This window comes from Suricata suricatta, chromosome 2 (assembly GCF_006229205.1).
Source record: "Suricata suricatta isolate VVHF042 chromosome 2, meerkat_22Aug2017_6uvM2_HiC, whole genome shotgun sequence".
NCBI lineage: Eukaryota > Metazoa > Chordata > Mammalia > Carnivora > Herpestidae > Suricata > Suricata suricatta.
Genome location: NC_043701.1, coordinates 56,874,674 through 56,892,443, shown reverse-complemented (window position 1 = coordinate 56,892,443; position 17,770 = coordinate 56,874,674). Strand labels below are relative to the sequence as shown.

General features: G+C 40.7%; 1 protein-coding gene and 1 long non-coding RNA gene across 3 annotated transcripts in view; one reads left to right on the top strand and one right to left on the bottom strand.

Annotated features, from left to right (window-relative positions):
- LOC115281287 overlaps window positions 1-7,832 on the bottom strand; it is a 47,619-nt gene extending 39,787 nt beyond the window's left edge. Inside the window, exon 1 of the long non-coding RNA XR_003904202.1 lies at window positions 7,720-7,832. This is a non-coding gene — a long non-coding RNA (uncharacterized LOC115281287). The remainder of the gene's footprint in view (window positions 1-7,719) is intronic.
- SUGCT (succinyl-CoA:glutarate-CoA transferase) overlaps window positions 1-12,157 on the top strand; it is a 749,888-nt gene extending 737,731 nt beyond the window's left edge. The window contains exons 14-15 of one of the 2 annotated variants that reach the window (XM_029926667.1): window positions 10,456-10,580; window positions 11,865-12,157. In XM_029926667.1, coding sequence (XP_029782527.1) covers window positions 10,456-10,580; window positions 11,865-11,891 — 152 coding nt within the window. In that variant the 3' untranslated portion in view covers window positions 11,892-12,157. The other variant, XM_029926657.1, reaches the window with a different exon arrangement.
- Window positions 12,158-17,770: the final 5,613 nt, after the last annotated feature.

Here is a 17,770-nt window from a genome sequence, read left to right as displayed (position 1 = left end):
TCAGATAAAGGGCTAATATCGAAAATGTACAAGGAACTCACCAAACTTCACAATCACAAAACAAATAATCCAGTGAAGAAATGGGCAGAAGATATGAACAGACACTTCTCCAAAGAAGACATCCAAATGGCCTACAGACACATAAAGTTAACACTTTTATCTCCAACTTGCTGTCATGAGTTCAAAATGAAGCTAACTTGGGGCGCCTGGGTGGCTCACTCAGTCAGTTAAGGGCCCGACTTCGGCTCAGGTCATGATCTCATGGTCTGTGAGCTCCAGCTTAGTGTCAGGCTCTGTGCTGACAGCTCAGAACCTGGGGCCTACATCAGACTCTGTGTCACCCTCTCTCTGCCCCTCCCCCCCTTGCATTCTGTCTCTCTCTCTCTCTCTCTCACACAAATAAATAAACATTTAAAAATAAAATAAAATGCAGCTGACTTGTCAGTGTTCTGGGAGGTCTGAAGTAGGAGGTGGCTGGGTTCTGCTCAGGAATCTAGATTGTTAAGGCAGGCTCTGGAGTAGAGAAGGAAAGAAAATGAGAGCCGCTGGTATGTATTAAGTGCTTACTATGTTTCTAGTACTTTTCGAAGAAATTTTTCTTTAAGTCTTCACAGCTTGATATGGTCGGTGATATTATCATCCCCATTTTCCAGAGAAGGAAACTGAGGCACAGGCTGATTAGATAACTACTTGAGGAGACAGAGTTAGTAAATGGCAGAGCCGGGATATGAAGCTGGACACTCTGCTTCCAGAACCCACACTCTTGGTCGTCTTGCCATATCATGTCTCAAAAACCGTGGCTCTGAAGTCAGCCGGTCTATCCGCACACCTGCTATCTGCTCTTACACGCATTTCACAACCTTTCTTGGCAACATGTTCCTCTTCAGCAATTTAGGAAGGGAATGCATTCATAAATATAAAAAACTGCCTATGGTTATTGTAAGGATCAACTTAGAAAACAACTAGAAAGTACACAGCTCTGGGCCTGGTTTAGAGCAGTACTAAGTAGCAGCACTACTTAGTAAGTAGTAGTTTCAGACATCACTGTGTATGGCGTGCATGCTGTGAGGGGACTCCTCCCCCGCTGCATGGTGTCATTGGCCTCCAGCTCTTGAACTCTAGAGTCCATGAAATTTATCAGTGCAGCCTCTCAGGAATGGGCATGCACTGAAGTTGAAGCACAAGTCATTGCCACTTTCCTAGAAATCGTATAGACGATCCCTGAGGGGACACACACACACAGTCCTCACTTAGAGGTGGGTACAGACTATAAGCTGGGCCATGCAGCCCCCTTCCTGGTGAGGGGGCATAAGGACACCCGGGGCCTTGACCACTGATCATTAGACTGGGTGGTCTCCTCAAAAGGGCAGCACCTGGGGTTCCAGATTTGGTCCCCAGTCATGTGCCCGAAATTGCTGTGGTGGCCATTTGTTTCTGTGTTTTTCAGTTTGATCCACCTCTATTAAGGCAAAGGAAAAAATTTCCCACCTTAGTTTATCCCTAGGAGCCTATGACTCAGTTTCCCCCCAACCCCACCCCTACCTGTTTCTGTGGGGAACAACATTCACAGTTCCTTCAAAAATAAAAATGCCCTGTTTTCTGCTATCAAGTCCATGGAAATGTGTCTGTTTAAGGCCAAGAATATAAAATCCCTTTTAAAGAAATGCATCTGTCTCCAAATTTATCGGCTATAGAAGTTAGCTTTTTATTCATTTAATTTGCTTCCTGGGAACACAACACATTTTGATGGGATAGATATTGATGTAGAGCTTAGATAGTAAAGAAAAGTCTGCCCAAACATTAAAACCACAGCACCAAGAATGTTGGAATAAATACAGTTGCCATGAACATATAGTGGTTTGGAACATGGACATTTAAATGGTGAGTGACTCCTTAAATGTATGCATATCCTGGCCCCAATCTTCTCTGAATTCCAGACGTGCATAGCTAAAGGCTCACTCACCCCTCCCCTTGGCTATCTCGTAGACACCTCAAACAGCGCGTCCAAAAGGGAATCTGACTTCTGCTTCCACCCAAACTTGTGCATACACAATCCATTCAGTCTTCCCCTTCTGGCAAATGGTCCCACCAATTGTTCAACCCAGAAACACAGGATTCTCCATTGCTTCTTCTCTTTGCCTCCCCAGCTACCCTGGACCCGTATAATCCATCAATCGGCAAGCCTTCCCATTCCTATCACCAGCATATCCCTCGAACGCACCCACTTTTCTCAAATTCTCCAGGCACCATCCCAGTCCAGGCCACCACCATCTTTTCTGGCCTGCCCTACAGCAAGTTCCAAACACATCTCATCTCACTCTCTGCCTGGCAACCCGAGTGTTGTATCCTTGCTCTCAAAGCTCCAATGGCTTCCCATGGAACTCAGATCCAGCTTCAGTACTATAACTTCTAAACCCTCTGCTCTTCCTCTCCCTCCAACTTCATACAGAACCTCCCCTTTCCTACCAAATTCGGTTCTAGCCACACTGGATCTTTATTTTAGTTTCTCGAACATCAAACCTGTTCACACTGCCTAGACTCTCCTTTTCTCCTATAATTGTATGGATAGCTCAGTTTAGGTCTCACTCTAAGGATCATCTAATCAGTTTGGCCTTATCACACATTCCATCTAGAACAGTCCTTTCCTGCTATCCTGGCCTCTTCCCACTCTGCTTATAATATTTTCTTCTTTCCAGCTAGATTTTAAGCAATTTTATAATTTCTATGAAAGTTTAACTATGTGTTTATTTGCTTGTTTACTCTCTGTCTCCCAGATCAGAATATAAATTTCATGGGAGTAGGACTTGGGTATGTTTTGTTTGCTAAAATATATCTAGGTCAGACAGCCAAGATCTTGACACAGGGATACCTACTAGAAAATTATATTTAGACTTAATTGTGGATAAGTTAATTAATTAAAATGGTATTTATTCAAATATCTTTAATGATTAGCAATCATTAGTTCAACAATTTATGTCGAATGACAGACATGCACCATGGAATTTGATATACAGATCTTATCTTCATTCTATTATTTATTTAGCTGCTTAACCTTAGATAAACTAGCCCTATGAAGGACCTCAGTTTTCTGATCCATAAATGAGAGTTATAGGGGTCTCTATTTTATAAATTGAAAATTCCAATGAGATAATGAAAATAAAAAACACAATCTAGAGGGCCATCAGGTGGCTCAGTCGGTTGAATGTCCAACTTGGCTCAGGTCTCACAGTTCGTGAGTTCAATCTCATGGTTCTTGAGTTCGAGCCCCACATCAGGTTTGTTGCTGTCAGCATGGAACCTTCGTAGGATCCTCTGTTCCCCTCTCTTTCTGCCCCTCCCCTACTTGTGTTCTCTCTCTTTCAAAAAAAAATTAAAAAAAAATTAAAAACCACAATCTACAATCATTACAGGTGTTTGCCATTACCTTCATTTTGTAGGACCATAAAAAGCATGGAGGACACATTAGCAAACACAATTGGCATGTTCCTGGCCTCCAGGAGATACAGACAACTAAATAGACAGGGTAATACAATGTGCCTTGTGCTGTTACGGAGGATGCACAGGTTATACGAACTATGTAGATGTTCTTGGCATCAAGGTCAACAAGATTTTGTTACTTAAATCATGTTACTTAAATCAGTTACTTAAAATTGTGCCACATTATAATTTGTTTTATAGTTGGATCTTTTATTTCTTACACAAATTTTGTTTTTTTCTAGAGTTTCTAATTATTGTTTTCTTACATAATGTAATTTTATCTTTTTTAAATTTTTTAAAAGTTTATTTATTTATTTTGAGAGAGACAGGAAGCAAGTTGGGGAGGGGCAGAAAGAGAGAGAGAGAGAATCCCAACCAGATTCTGTGCTAACAGTGCAGAGCCTGACACAGGGCTTGAACTCATGAGACCATGAGATCATAGCCTGAGCTGAAACCAAGAGTGGGACTCTTAAGTGACTGAGCCACACAGGTGTCCCTAATTTTATCTCATTATTACATTTTTCCAATCTTTAAGTTATTCTAATTATATGGTTAATGCTCTTTTTGCTTTCTGGGACTCTCCTTTGGGAGGCCTCTGTCCTCTTCTATTTCTAGCCTATTAACTGTCTTGGCCTGAGTTGTCATCCTGAGACCTTCCTTCCCTGTGCTCCCTGCTTGGTTCTCACTGGGTACCAAAATGTTCTATAACTTACTCCCATGTTTTACTGGATTCAACATTAACAAATTATTTAGTAAACTTACTTAATCTTTGAAAGTTTCAAAATGTTTTCACTCTTGATTAATCATTTGTTTGGATATGCAATTCTAGGTTGAATATAGTTTTCATTTAGAAACTTGAGAGCAAGCTTCATTTTTCTTCTAGTTGCTAGTACAAACTAGTAAGTTAGTCTGAACTAACACTTTCAATCCTTCTGCTTTCAGTTCTACTTCTGCTTTTCAGTTCTACTATTTTGGGACCTGTCTAGGGGCGCCTGGGTGGCTCAGTCAGTTAAGTGTCAGACTTTGGCTCAGGTCATGATCTCACAGTTCATAGGTTCAAATCCTGTGTCAGGTTCTGTGCTGACAGCTTGGAGCTCAGAGCCTGAAGTCTGCTTTGGATTCTGCGTCTCCCCCTCTCTCTGCCCCCCCGCTGCTTGTGCTCTCTCTATCTCTCTTACTCTATCAAAAATAATTACATATTTAAAAAATAAAAAAAAATAAAGGCCTGTCTTTCTCCTCACCATGGATTTTAAGGTCAGAACCTCCTGGGGGGTGAAATGGGCCAATGAACACCCATTTCCTTTCAGTGTTCTTGTAAAATATTCTGGGTTTCAGCTTTCTCTCGCTCTTTTTTACACATCAACATTATCCTATCCATGTCATTCTTTGTTGAAATATCTTATTCACTGGCAGTGCTAGCACTCATTTTCTTTACTCATGAAGTTTTATATTCACCTTTTAAACTCTTATGTCAGTGATATTTCAGGAGACAGTGAAGATAATATTTGTGTTGAAAGCCCCCCAAAATAAAACTTGAGATTACTGTACAGATTACTATCATTTGGAGGCACTATAATTTATTTAACCAGTGCCCAAGCTTTGGACATATTTTCCAAAATTTTGGTATATTGTGACTATATGACCTCTTCAACTGGAAGGAAGGGGTTGGAGAGAGACCTATGGGAGCAGTATGTGAGGCAATGGGTTTTTAAACACTTGGTCCAAACAAGGTAACTTTTGGAAGCCAAAAGTTAAAAAAAAAATATGTACAGAATTCCACACAAAATGCCCTCACAGCCTGTAAGTTAGAAAGCTATATGGGAGGAAATAGGTATTAAGAATATAAAATATATTTGGAAATTTGTATAGATCCTTGCCTATAGAATTTTCAACATTCCTGATTATATCCGTAGAAGATAATTTTTAAAGCAAGATTTTTCCATCCAAGAAACTTGTCATATTGAGTTGACACATTTCCTTCCAGAAGGATTGTGCCAATTTACACTCCTACCAGTCACTGACCTCTTAAAAACAAACCAAAATAAGCCACAAGATTTGCCTATTTTACAAACAAAATTTTACCTTATTTTGTTATCTTCACATGTATTTCTTTGATTATTACTGACATTGAATATTTCCCATGTTCTATTACTCAAATGCTCAAATTAACCCTCCATAGGTACTGTCAACCTCATTTGAAAAATGTGTAGACTGAGGCTCAGGGACTTTAAGAATTCTCAAGGTCACACAGCTTGTAAGTGTTTGAAAGCATATGTGAACATAGATGTTACTTTGCCAAAAAGAAATTTAAGAACATGTGACTTATCTGCTCATCTTTTCTTAATGGAAGATCAAATTATTCATTCTTTCTGGACCTTAGATGTAAATAATTATGTCAAGCATTTTCTGCTTCTTGAGACAAATGTATTTTAAGAGACCTTTATTCTTGTTGTGCAGTCTACACTGAAAGGAATGTCCCTGGTACATTGGATTATTGCACAGTATTGTAAGAACAGGAGATTTCAACTGACTTATGAGAACTGAGTTTTCTCTGGGATCTGGATAACACTTTTATTTGTCCCATCAGCATATATATATATATATACACACACATATATCATATGTGTGTGTTTTGTCTCATTGCATAAATATATATGACTATAAATTTTTGTTTTTTAATAAACCACATGGCAAAACAATAATTTATTTTAAAAATGTATAAAAATTACAATTTGAAAATTGCCAGTACAGTAGATACATATACACTATATTTTGATCTTAAATTACATGAACAAATGCAAGCTTCAGAATCTTTCTGAACTCACCCATATGCAAAATACCTGGTCTATGATGAGACTTATGGAAAAGCATATACAATTTATTAAATTGTGATATGTCTTCCTTAACAAAAGCATAAGTTTTCCAAATATACACTATCTTCTAGGTGTCTATGATAGCCATTCTAAAATCCAGGCAATACCATTCTAGTGCTTTAATAATAGCATTCTAGCAAATACTATGTAGTAATATCATTCTAAATTCTTTAAGACTTGTTGTGCAAATTCTTAAATACCCTTTATTCCAAACTGGTAGCATAGTCATTAGTGTATATCTGGAAGCTACCAAGAAAGAATAGTGTTTAGTGGGAGTAACACATATTGAACTGCCCTTTAGTATGGCTGGACCTGAAGAATTCCCTTACACCATTGCTGCACAGAAGTGCAAAGTCCAGGATCTTAGTACTGATGCGTGCGGCAAAATAGATGAGTCTCAAAAACATTATGCAAAGTGAAAGAAACCAGACACAAAAGGTCACATATTGTATGATTCCATTTATATGGAATATCCAGAAGAGATCAGTTCAGAGACAGAAATAAGTTAGTGGTTGCCAGGGGTTTGGAGGGGGGCAGTGTTGAGGGAAACGGCAGGCATCAGGCACAGAGGGTTTAACTTTGGAGTGATGGAAACTTCTTGCAACTTATAAACAGAGGTGATCATTGCACAGCATTGCAAATGTACTAAATGCCACTGAACTGTTGGCTTAAAAAACTGTTTTTAAGTTTATTTATTCATTTCAAGAGAGACAAAGAGAGGGGCAGAAGAGGGGGCAGAGAGAGAGGGAGAGAAAGAGAATCCCAAGCACACTGCATACTGTCAGCACAGGGCCCACTGTGGGGCTCAGACTCATGAAATGTGAGATCATGACCTGAGTTGAAACCAAGAATCAGATGCTAAACCTACTGAGCCATCTAGGCACCCCTGAACTGTTCACTTTTATTTTTGCTTTATTATTTTTCTAAATGTTTATTTATTTTTGAGAGAGAGAGAGAGAGAGAGAGAGAGAGAGAGAGAGAGAGAGAGAGAAGGACAGAGCACAAGCATGGGAGGGACAGAGGGAGAGAGGGAGACGCAGAATCTAAAGCAGGCTCCAGGCTCTGAGCTGTGAGCTCAGTGCCTGACATGGGGCTTGAACCCATGAACCGTGAAATCATGACCTGAGCTGAAGTCAGATGCTGAGCTGACTGAGCCACCCAGGTGGCCCTGAACTGTTCACTTTCAAATGGTTCATTTCATGTTATGCGGATTTCACCTGACAAATTATTATTTTGTTTAAAAACCCAAGTTCTTGAGCCCAATAGACCCAAACTTGGGAACTGACTCCCTTCCTATATGGATAATGGTGGGCAGCTTATTCTCATTCCCTGACCTGAACTCTAACCCCATACCTTAAGCTTCTTTTACCTTCAGTGTCCACTCGGGATTGTTGTGGAGTCTGTCTAACAGGATGGCATGGTGGCTGATGCATTGCAGGTTCTCAGGAAATATTTGCAGCTACTGTGCTATGACCACCAGCAGTAGTCCCAGCAGTGAGTTCCAGCCCAGATCCTCGGTGTAGTCAAGTGACTGTTTTCCAGCTGGTAGTCACGCTCCAGGAATTTAGTTAGAAAGGAGTCACATGACATTGACCTCAGTCTTTATATCCTCAGCGGCATCCTTCTTTCAAAAGACAAGTTTTCGATTAAAACTGTTTGTTAATTAATGTCAGAATGGAATGGACTCAGAGGATCACATCCCTGAAACGTCAAATTATCAGCCTTCTCAGGAGTGTAGCGGTCCCTGCCTTCCCACATGTGCTCCTTGACTGAAGAGGGACCAACCAGTGGGAAAAAAAAAAAGCCTGCCCTGGGGCATTTAAAAGGAAGCGTGAGCTTCTATGTGGAACCTAAAACCAAAACCAATGGATAAACAAACAAAAAGCAGAGACAGACTCTTAAGGACAGAAAACAAACTGGTGGTTTCCAGAGGGAAGGGGGACAGGTGGGCAAAATGGGTGAAGGAGACTGGGAGGTATGGGCCTCCAGTTACAGAACGAAGAGGCAGGAATGAAAGGCACAGCACAGGGAACACTGTCAGATGGCGGCTACAAGTGTGGCGCACGCATCATAGTGGGTGGACTAGTCCAATAGCTGTGTAATACACCTGAAGCTAATGTAACTTCAATTTAAAAAAAAGTAAATACAATTTAAAACAACAAAAAGAAGTGTAAGGAGAAGAAATGAATTCCATTGAGCTTCAGGAGGAAAATTCTGACCATCAATTGAAAGTTGCCACTTGTCCATAGTGGATGGTGTGTGTTGACACAAAAGTGTGGCTTGGGGTGTCAGCATGGCTCAGTCAGTTGAGCATCTGACTTTGGCTCAGGTCATGATCTCATAGTTCCTGAGTTCAAGCCCTACATCAGGCTTACTGCCGTCAGTGCAGAGCCTACTTCAAATCCTTTGTCTGCCCCCTCCTCATCCCTTCCCTGCCTGTGCTCAGTCAAAAATAAATAAAACATTTTTTTAAAAGTGTGACTTGACAGTCTGGGAAGGTCTGTGTCCTCTTTATCATCAACATTGGCTTCTACAAAGGTACCTTTCATTAATGGGGTTCACCGAAGAGCTTGAAGTGCATTTGCTGCTTTACTGACAGTCTGTTACCCACATGTTTGGTTTTGTGTGTTCTTCCTCTGTGCTCCCCAAATCGGGAGCAGGCTGGAAAATTTTTTGAGATAGAAATGTACTGTTTTGTAGTCTTCTTGTGACTATCTAATTTGTTTTCCTGAAGCCTAATCGAATGAGATGTGAAAGACAGCCAACATAAATACCATGTACTGAGTCAGTCAGCAGAGGTACAAAATCTGCTGAAACAACATACGCCCAGCGCCCGGCCAGCTTGGTCGTGGAAGAATGGAAAGAAGGACCCGGCTGTGAGGTTACAGAAAGTGCACAGCTCTCCATGCGAGAGACAGTTCAACTGGACATGGATTTGCATCCTAGTGCTGTTAGTTATCAGCCATGTGACCTTGACAAAACTTGAACTTTTTGGCTTTTGTGTCCTGACATGAAGAAGGAAGATAATAAAATCCATTTCCAATAGTGGTAGAAAGTATCGCTTATTACCCTTTTTAGAGTGGCTCACTGCTCAGCAAACAGCGGGCAGTAAATGTCCTCTTCCCCGCACCCTGCCCATGTCAAGAGAGACTCAGTGGCAGCTTTTTCATCATATCAGCTAGCCAGTCTCGTGCCTTGTCATGGATTAGGGAATGCTTAGTGAGTGCCTCTTGTCCATTATCTCATTTAATAATTTTTTTAAAGTTTTTAAATTTATTTTGAGAGAGAAAGCATGCACAAGTGGGGGAAGAACAGAGAGAGAGAGAGAGAGAGAGAGAGAATCCCAACTAAGCTCCATGCTGTCAGTGTGGAGCCCGACAGGGGGCTCCAACACACAAACCACAGACCATGGCCCTAGCAGAAATCAAGAGTCTGACACTCAACCAACTGAGCCACCCGGGCGCCCTTGAGTTCTCTCATTTAAATTCTTACATTATCATACCCAGTTTAGTTGCAGAACATGAGGCTCAGAGAAGTTAAGTAATTTGTCCAAGACTGCTCTGCTACAAAGTAGGAGAACTGATGTGCAAACTCAAATCTCCCTGACAATGATGCTTCTACCCCCAAAAGGCTTCACTAAAATCTGGCGGAAGTTTAGTTGATCTGCAGTCTGTTGACTTTGACACTGAGTAATAAACTGCTAGATCCCCTTCACCTGGGGTCAGGTTTCTGGCTTCAGAGAGATACCATGTACCTGTGTCATTGTTCTTTTGGATCTAAAGAGTCTACCTAGTTGAGTGACGGACCCGTGAGCGTCTTTGTGATGGGACTGGCCACGTCTGAGCTATATGGCACCCACCGGGTGTGTACATGCCGCCCCTGACTGGTGGGGGGCAAGTCAGAGACCACTGCACAGTTGAGCAAAACTGAGGCAAGAAAAGCCTCATGTGAAAACACATTTCTTTCCAAAATGATGGTGTACCTACAACGTTGTCACCGGCAGTGATATTCTTGGCATTCACTGAAAACACCCCAGGCTGCTTGGGTAATTAATTTCCTAGGGTTAGTCATTAACAGGTTTCCTGCTTTCCTCCTCTTCTGACAGGCCCAGCTGTGAGATACAGTAAGTTCGAGATGTCGGAGGCCAGGCCACCTCCCCTGCTTGGGCAGCACACAACGCGCATCCTGAAGGAGGTGCTCAGATACGATGACGAGGCCATTGGGGAGCTGGTGAGGACTGGAGTGGTGACCCAGCACGAAGCTGAATGATGAAAAACGCTCTTTCTCAAAACCACAATCTGAATGTACTTTGCAAGCAAAAGCAACTCTTTCTGGATCCTTCTCCCCCAGTTCTGGTGCCTGCCTCTGCAAAGAAAAGTTAGAGTAATTCCAGATTTCCTGTCTGGTGCCTCCAGAATGGCGAGGGTATCAATGCATCTAGTGCTTTCTAAATGTACCCCACGTTTTACTCCTTACCATTTCCCCCCACTCCACCAAGGTAATAGATGAGTTGTGGATTTGTGGGGGGGGTTTGTAAAGATTTCTTTTTCTGGAAAAAAACATCTCTCATTCTAATTACATTAATAGCCCAAACGTTTACCCCTCCAGCCCACACAGGTCTGAAAAAGAGCAGATCTCTTGCCATTTTCTACTTGCACATAAAGTCCTCATTTAAACTTTGCTAGGAAGTCAAAGCAGTAAGCAGAATGACAGTTTCAGTGATTGATTTTAAACAGAATAACTTAATTTTGAGCTCATGAACCCTTTGTTAATCTGTAATTTAAACCGTGGACTTTGCTGACGTCCATTATAAAACTGAGCTTCACTCTCCCCGTGGGGGTAAATATTTGTTTTATGCTGTATTTCTCTGATCATTTCATGATATGTGGCAGAAAACCAATATTCATTAATGCATTTTGGAGCATATGTATCTATCTGCATTAGGGAGTGAAGAGTGGTTCTTTAATCAGTACCTTATTTTGACCCAACTACAAATTTAATAGGTTTTTAAATGAATGTCAAATGAGTAGGTATTAAATAACGTTTAAATAATGACAGAGTATAATCTCAGCACTCACTGAAGAATATGTCATGCCTTAATATTAAGTATTTCCATTTACATATTTAAATTTTTGTCAGAATTTAAAGCATAGAAAACATTTTCTGTCCAGAAGGGGGTAACTAAACTGTATGTATGATCCAGGATCAATCGTGTCTCAAGCTACCAATCACCCAAACCCAAGGTATAGAACAAGGGATCGGAGGATCACATGATCCTGGTATGGTCACAAGTCACGACTGTTAGGCATACGTTTCTTAAAACCATGTCATGATGTCCCAAGTCGTAATTGAAAGTTAAATTACAAGTGTTCATCTTTCAAACTGTGATTCATGGCTAGTTTTCCTTTTGTGTTCTTTTTCTATTGGAGTGATTTGAGTCATTTATGCTGTAAGCTCTAGTACATTTCTAGAATCAAGGATTTCGAATAAATAAGGAAATGTGTCTTCTCACAGGCCTCATGGGACTTTTCCGAAGCATGACTACTAGTTCCTGGGAGATGAACTCCTGCCTACTTTCCTCTTTGTGGACATTTTATTCTGAGGCTCTCCTGCCTATTACCATTTATAATGTCATCATACAAGAGCAAGCTGATGCCTTTTGCAGTGCTTTCCAGTGGTAACTCATAGATACACATTTGAAGACATTCCCTTCAGACCAGACTTCTACATGAAATTCCTCCATGTGTATACAATTAGCATTGAAAATAAATGGCAAAAGATGAGAAGACAGACAATTGGCAAAACCATATGATCTTGAAAAAAGGATTCATCATTTTTTCTACTGGTCCAAGTAGATTCTTTTGAAAGGCAAATTCCTTGGCTACTGAAGAGTAACCCTACCTATCTGGGTAGTCTTGTGTAGGAGGATATTGATCATTCAGATAGGGTCACAAAATGCCTCCAAAACCTTAAATCCATTGAGACCATGGTTTTCATCCATAGAAGTGTTACCATGGGAGACAAGAGTATCCAGATTTCCACCTACACAATTCAGAATGATCCAAGAGAACTTTGAACCTGTGCGTCACCCAACAAAGCATTTACTCTACCGACTTAGTGAGAGAAATCATTTAGAATATATTTCAAGTTCAGATCGATAATTAGTCCTGAAAGAAGCATTGTGCTGGCTAAAATTTCTAGCAATATGCCCAGATCAAGTTATGCTTTATAAACAAATGTGCTGTTTTAATTATCAGGGCCTATTTTCTTACACGTTCCCAAAGCTGAGCATGCTACTAAGAGACCATATGCTCAAGTTCAGTCTGTGTCAATGCCCACCTTCTGGCAGGTTTGTGTCTGAGGTTGACTTAGAAAATTCTTCAAAACTTAGTGGGTTAATCATTATGGAACTGAGGGTGTGTCCATGAGCAACTAGTCTTCTTTCTCTTGATTTTTTTCCTTAAACTTTTTGCTGCCATGGTTTTATGGTTAATCAAGCATGATATTTTCCAGTATGCACTCTGATATTCAGAATGTTTCCCTAGAAGAGAAATGAACATTGACCAACTGTGTGTGACTAGTCCAGTTACTCGATATTTATTCCTTTGTCTTCAATTCATCTACTAGGAGTTGGAAGTACAATGTTTTATTTTTTTAAATTTATGTATTTATTTTGAGGGAGAGAGAGAGAGAGAGAGCAAGTGATGGAGGGGCAGAGAGAACCCCAAGTAGGCTCTACACTGCCAGCACAGAGCTTGATGCAGGGCTTGAACTCACAAACTGCTAGATCATGACCTGAGCCAAAGTCAGATGCTTAACCAATTGAACCACCCAGTTGCCCAATGGCAGTACAATCTTGATTTAAAAAAACACAAGAGTCTCACATAGCCTATTTCATATGAAGGCATTAGGCCACCCAATCCAGATATCCCTCAAATTGTGGCTTTTGCATGAAGATTTCTTGAACCCTATTTTCAGCCTTTTTCAGGGAAATTCACCCCACTCATATCTCACCTAAATATGATATTTCACCATGACTCTTTCATCCTGTGACAGTAGCATGTTGTCTGCTTATAAAGCTTTTTCGATTTGTCTTGCTTGCCATTCTTCCACATGGCTCAATTTTGCCTTCATCTTATAGGACTTGTTCTCCGAATAGTGGGCTTAAAAGCTCTGAGAAAGAATGCCAGCCCAGAGCTGAACAGACTGTCCAGATCTTTTGCCTCTCCTCTGCCTGTTATCCATGGATTCTCAACCAACAGAGGAGATGAGTGGGGAAAAAGGCACATGACTCACCATCTATCCCCCGACCCTGGGCTATTCATTTTCAAATTTGTTCCCAAGATTATGAGATTCTTCTTGCACTTGCCTCTATTTATGGGAGACTATCTGCTGTAGTAAGCCCTTATAACTGATGATATTCTTAATATGCTGTGTACCTAAAGAAAACATGGTTGTTCACCTTGAACATTGTAGTATCAATGATCCTTAGAAGGCCAGAATATCAAAGTACCTTCTTTTCCATCTTGATTTTGTAGTACCAGGACTGCTACATTCATCATTTGATAAGGAAGTTGAAAAGGTTAAAAAATAAAAGGGTACATACTTCCACTCCAAGCAGCAGTTAGGAAAAATAAAAAATGCATCACCAAGGCTCTCATACTGCTGTGTAGAAGTTTTCTCAGATATTAGGATAAAATTGTATCTCTTCTTACAATTCTACCAGGGTTGAATGTTTTATAAATTGCTACTCTCATAAGATGCTTAAATATTTTCTGTATAGAGACATACCAAACTATCTTCTGGACACAAATGGCCCTGAACTTTTAAACCAGGCTGGGTATATGCATGACACATTCATGTGGTGGGATTAGTGGCAACTCCAAGACACATTTTCCCCAACACCCATTCAAAAACAAGTCTACTATCACTCTAGAAGTATTATAGACAAATGAATGCAAACATTTTACACACATAAATTTATTTCACATACTAGAGGGGGGAAACATATGAAAAAGGAGAGTTTTGAAAGAACGAGAGGTGGATTATGCCAATTTGATTAGCAGGAGAGGAAAAGAGAAAGCATGTTCTGATCAGACAGACCCAGGTTGCATTTGCTCTGGAGAGTCTGGTGAACCCATAGCAGTATGAGCCCAGCCTGACTCTGTAGATGCTGAGAGGGAAGGGCAAGCACTAGAAGGAGCTCAAACACCATGCAAGAAAGAGATTTCACCCACCTCAAATTATTTCTTGAGAAATAGCTTTATTTCCCCATTCCTTAAGACCTTAACATTAAAAGACCTATCCAATCTCCTGTCTCTTTGCCATATTTATTTTATTTGTTTGTTTGTTTGGTTTGTTTTTTTAGAGAGAGAGAGCACACACAAATGAGGGAGAGGGGCAGAGAAAGAGAGAGAGAGAATCTCAATCAGGGTTCATATTCAGCATAGAGTCTGATGCAGGGCTCCAGCCCACAACCCTGGGATTATGACCTGAGCTGAAATCAAATGTCAGACACTCACCTGACTGAAGCACCCAGACACCCCACATTTTGCAATATTTTTAAGAGGCTATGGTAGGCAGAATAACGGCCCACCAAAGATGCCTATGTCCTAATGCCTAGAACCTACGAATATGTCACTGTACTTGGCAAGAGGGAATAAAGGTTGCTTATCAGCTGACCTTAAAATGGGAAGTTTATCCTGATTATCCTGGTGGTCCTTGTGTAATCACAGATGTCCTCCCAATGTCAGAGAGATGTGATGTAAGAAAGGCTTTACCAACTGTTGCTGGATTTGCAATGGAAATAAATGAAGGAATATAGGCATTTTCTAGAAGATGGAAAAGGCAATGAAAGTGGATTTTCCCTTTGAGCCTCTGGAAGGAACAGAGCTCTACCTGATTCTTAACCCATTGAGACCTATTTTGGACTTCTGATCTCCAGAACCACAAGTCAACATATTTGTATTATTTGAAGACACTAAATTATTTGAAGACATAAATATTTTATTACAGTAAACTAATAGAGTGGCTATTCTGCCTTTGTTTGAAAGTCTAAAGTGACAGGAAGAATTGCTACTTTGCAAAGTGATCATATTATAATTCTATTTTTTCTTCTTTCCTTTTTTTATACTTACCTTCTTTCCTACAATTCTTTTTTCTCATTCTTAGAAGCTCCTAGTTTTTCTTCCTTTCTTAGTGGTAATAATATTCTTTCTTCCTCTCCTTTTATCTTCCTCCTCCATCCCACTTTCTGCACAATGTTATCTATCTGTTACAGAAGCATGGATCCCCAAACTTGTGACTGATCTTTGAAAAAATAAGACTAGCTTAGTAATTTGGAAGATAACTAGTGGTAATTCTGGCCATGACTTCACCTCCAATAGCAATCTTGAATTAATAAGTGGCTGCCCTTTTTTTTCCTCTGAAACTCAGGAAAGGGAATGAAGGAGTGTTCCAAATGCTACTCTGAGCTGTGGCAGAGCCCTCAGGCTCACTACCTCTCTGTCTCATGCTCTCATTACTAAGAAGAAACTAAAATAAATAAAATATAATACAGAGCAGAGTTTAGACTTTGTGACAGCCAGGGTCCTACTGTTGCGGTTACTGAGCCCTCAGGGGAAGGGGAGGGAGGGTGTGATGGTCAATGGTTCTGCTCCAGCAATGGGGCTCTGCTTCTTGCTCTTCCTTAGAAACAGTGGGCTTACTCAGTCTTCAGGTGGAGATGCGTAGTTTGTCACTTGCCATTTTAGTCAAATGGCCTACAGAGGCATGGTGCCTTCTCCTCTACCTTGGTTTTGCCATCTGTTACACAGGGTGAGGAGATCCGAAAGGCAACCTTTGCTTTCTTCTTTCCACAAGATGAAAAACACTTTGACACATCCCTCCTCCAACACCCCTCCACCCTTTCTTTTTCTTTGCAAATTAACCACATGACAGTCTATTCAACTCAAGTTGGTTTCTTTGGCTCCTGACCACACAGATGGGAGCAACAATGTTTTCCTGCCCCTCATCTCATTACCCGCACCCTTTTCTCTTGCCCAGAATTTCTGCACACGTGCTTGCCATGAACCAAGACACTTAGCTTCAGAGAACACAGCCAAGATGTTGAGAGGAAAGAAATTAATGTGAAACTGCCATAGGAAAATATTTCTTTCCACCCCTTTACCTCTTTGTGACCCCCAAAGAAGAACTCAGATTTCCACAGCATCTCTTGGCATGAGACACGGAAACATGTGTAACACACATTCACCCTGAGAGTCTTGGATTTATATTTTTAGGTTTTACAAAGAACTTCCTGGCTGTTCTTGACAGAATCTTTGGAATAGACCATTAATGAACATTGTTGTGTTCTTTTCTTTGGAGAGGGTCAAGATAATCATAGTATCCATTTTGGGAGGACTATTAAAGAATCACTATTTCTGGGGTAGAAAAATGAACTATATTTCCCTGTCTAGAATGGCTCATGTATACAGCCATGGCCCTAGCTGTTGTCTAATCAGAATGGCACTGGCACAAGACTAGAGGGCAGGACAGAAGTGCAATGACACACAGTCACCTATGGAAACAGTACCCAGTGAGTGACATAGGATCTACTCAGCCTTCTTTGCTGAACTGTGCAATGGGAAAGGTCTGAGACCAGAGAACTAGTGTCTGATTTTTAAAAACATGACAGAGTTGGAAAAATCCAAACACTGAAGCTTCCACCTTTGGGCCCACATTTCCCATCTTCTGAGTCCCAAACACTGTGTCTGGTTCTTCTGCTTTACCTTCTGGGAAAGCTTAAGTAAAAGGATGTGGGTCCTGTGTGCAGGCAGAGGTGGTGCTCAGTTAGCTGAACTCAACTGAGAAAACCATGGAGAGATGACATGAACGGAAACTCAACATCGTGCACAGAGTGCACAGCTACTCTTTTGTAACCCTGGGGATGTGAGATGAAGCGACTATTTTGGTGGGTTTCTGTGTGAGTACACTTCTGGGAGAAGGTTTAATAACTGGGGGAAAGTTTATTAGCTTGGAATATGAGCCCTCAGGTCTAGAATAGGCCCCATTGGGGGAGGAATAAGACTCTGCCACTCATCAGTTATTATCTTTAATTTCCTATACAAAATGGAAATAGATTTATCTTATTCATCCCTGTAAAATAAGAACTCTTATTACCATCTTTTTACCCTCTTGGGATACATACGAGCTATAGTTCACCAATGCTGGTGTGTCTTTTCATGCATTCTGTGACTGGGGTTAAATCTGATGCTTAATAACAACAACATCTAGTAGACACCATATGTAAAACGTTATTCTAGATAGACTTACATGTACTAACTGACTAAACAAACTTTCCATCAGGGAGGGCCTGATGGATGCTCGTGAAGATAGCATTATGTTGAGTGGGCCATCCACGTATACTCTAGTCCACCATA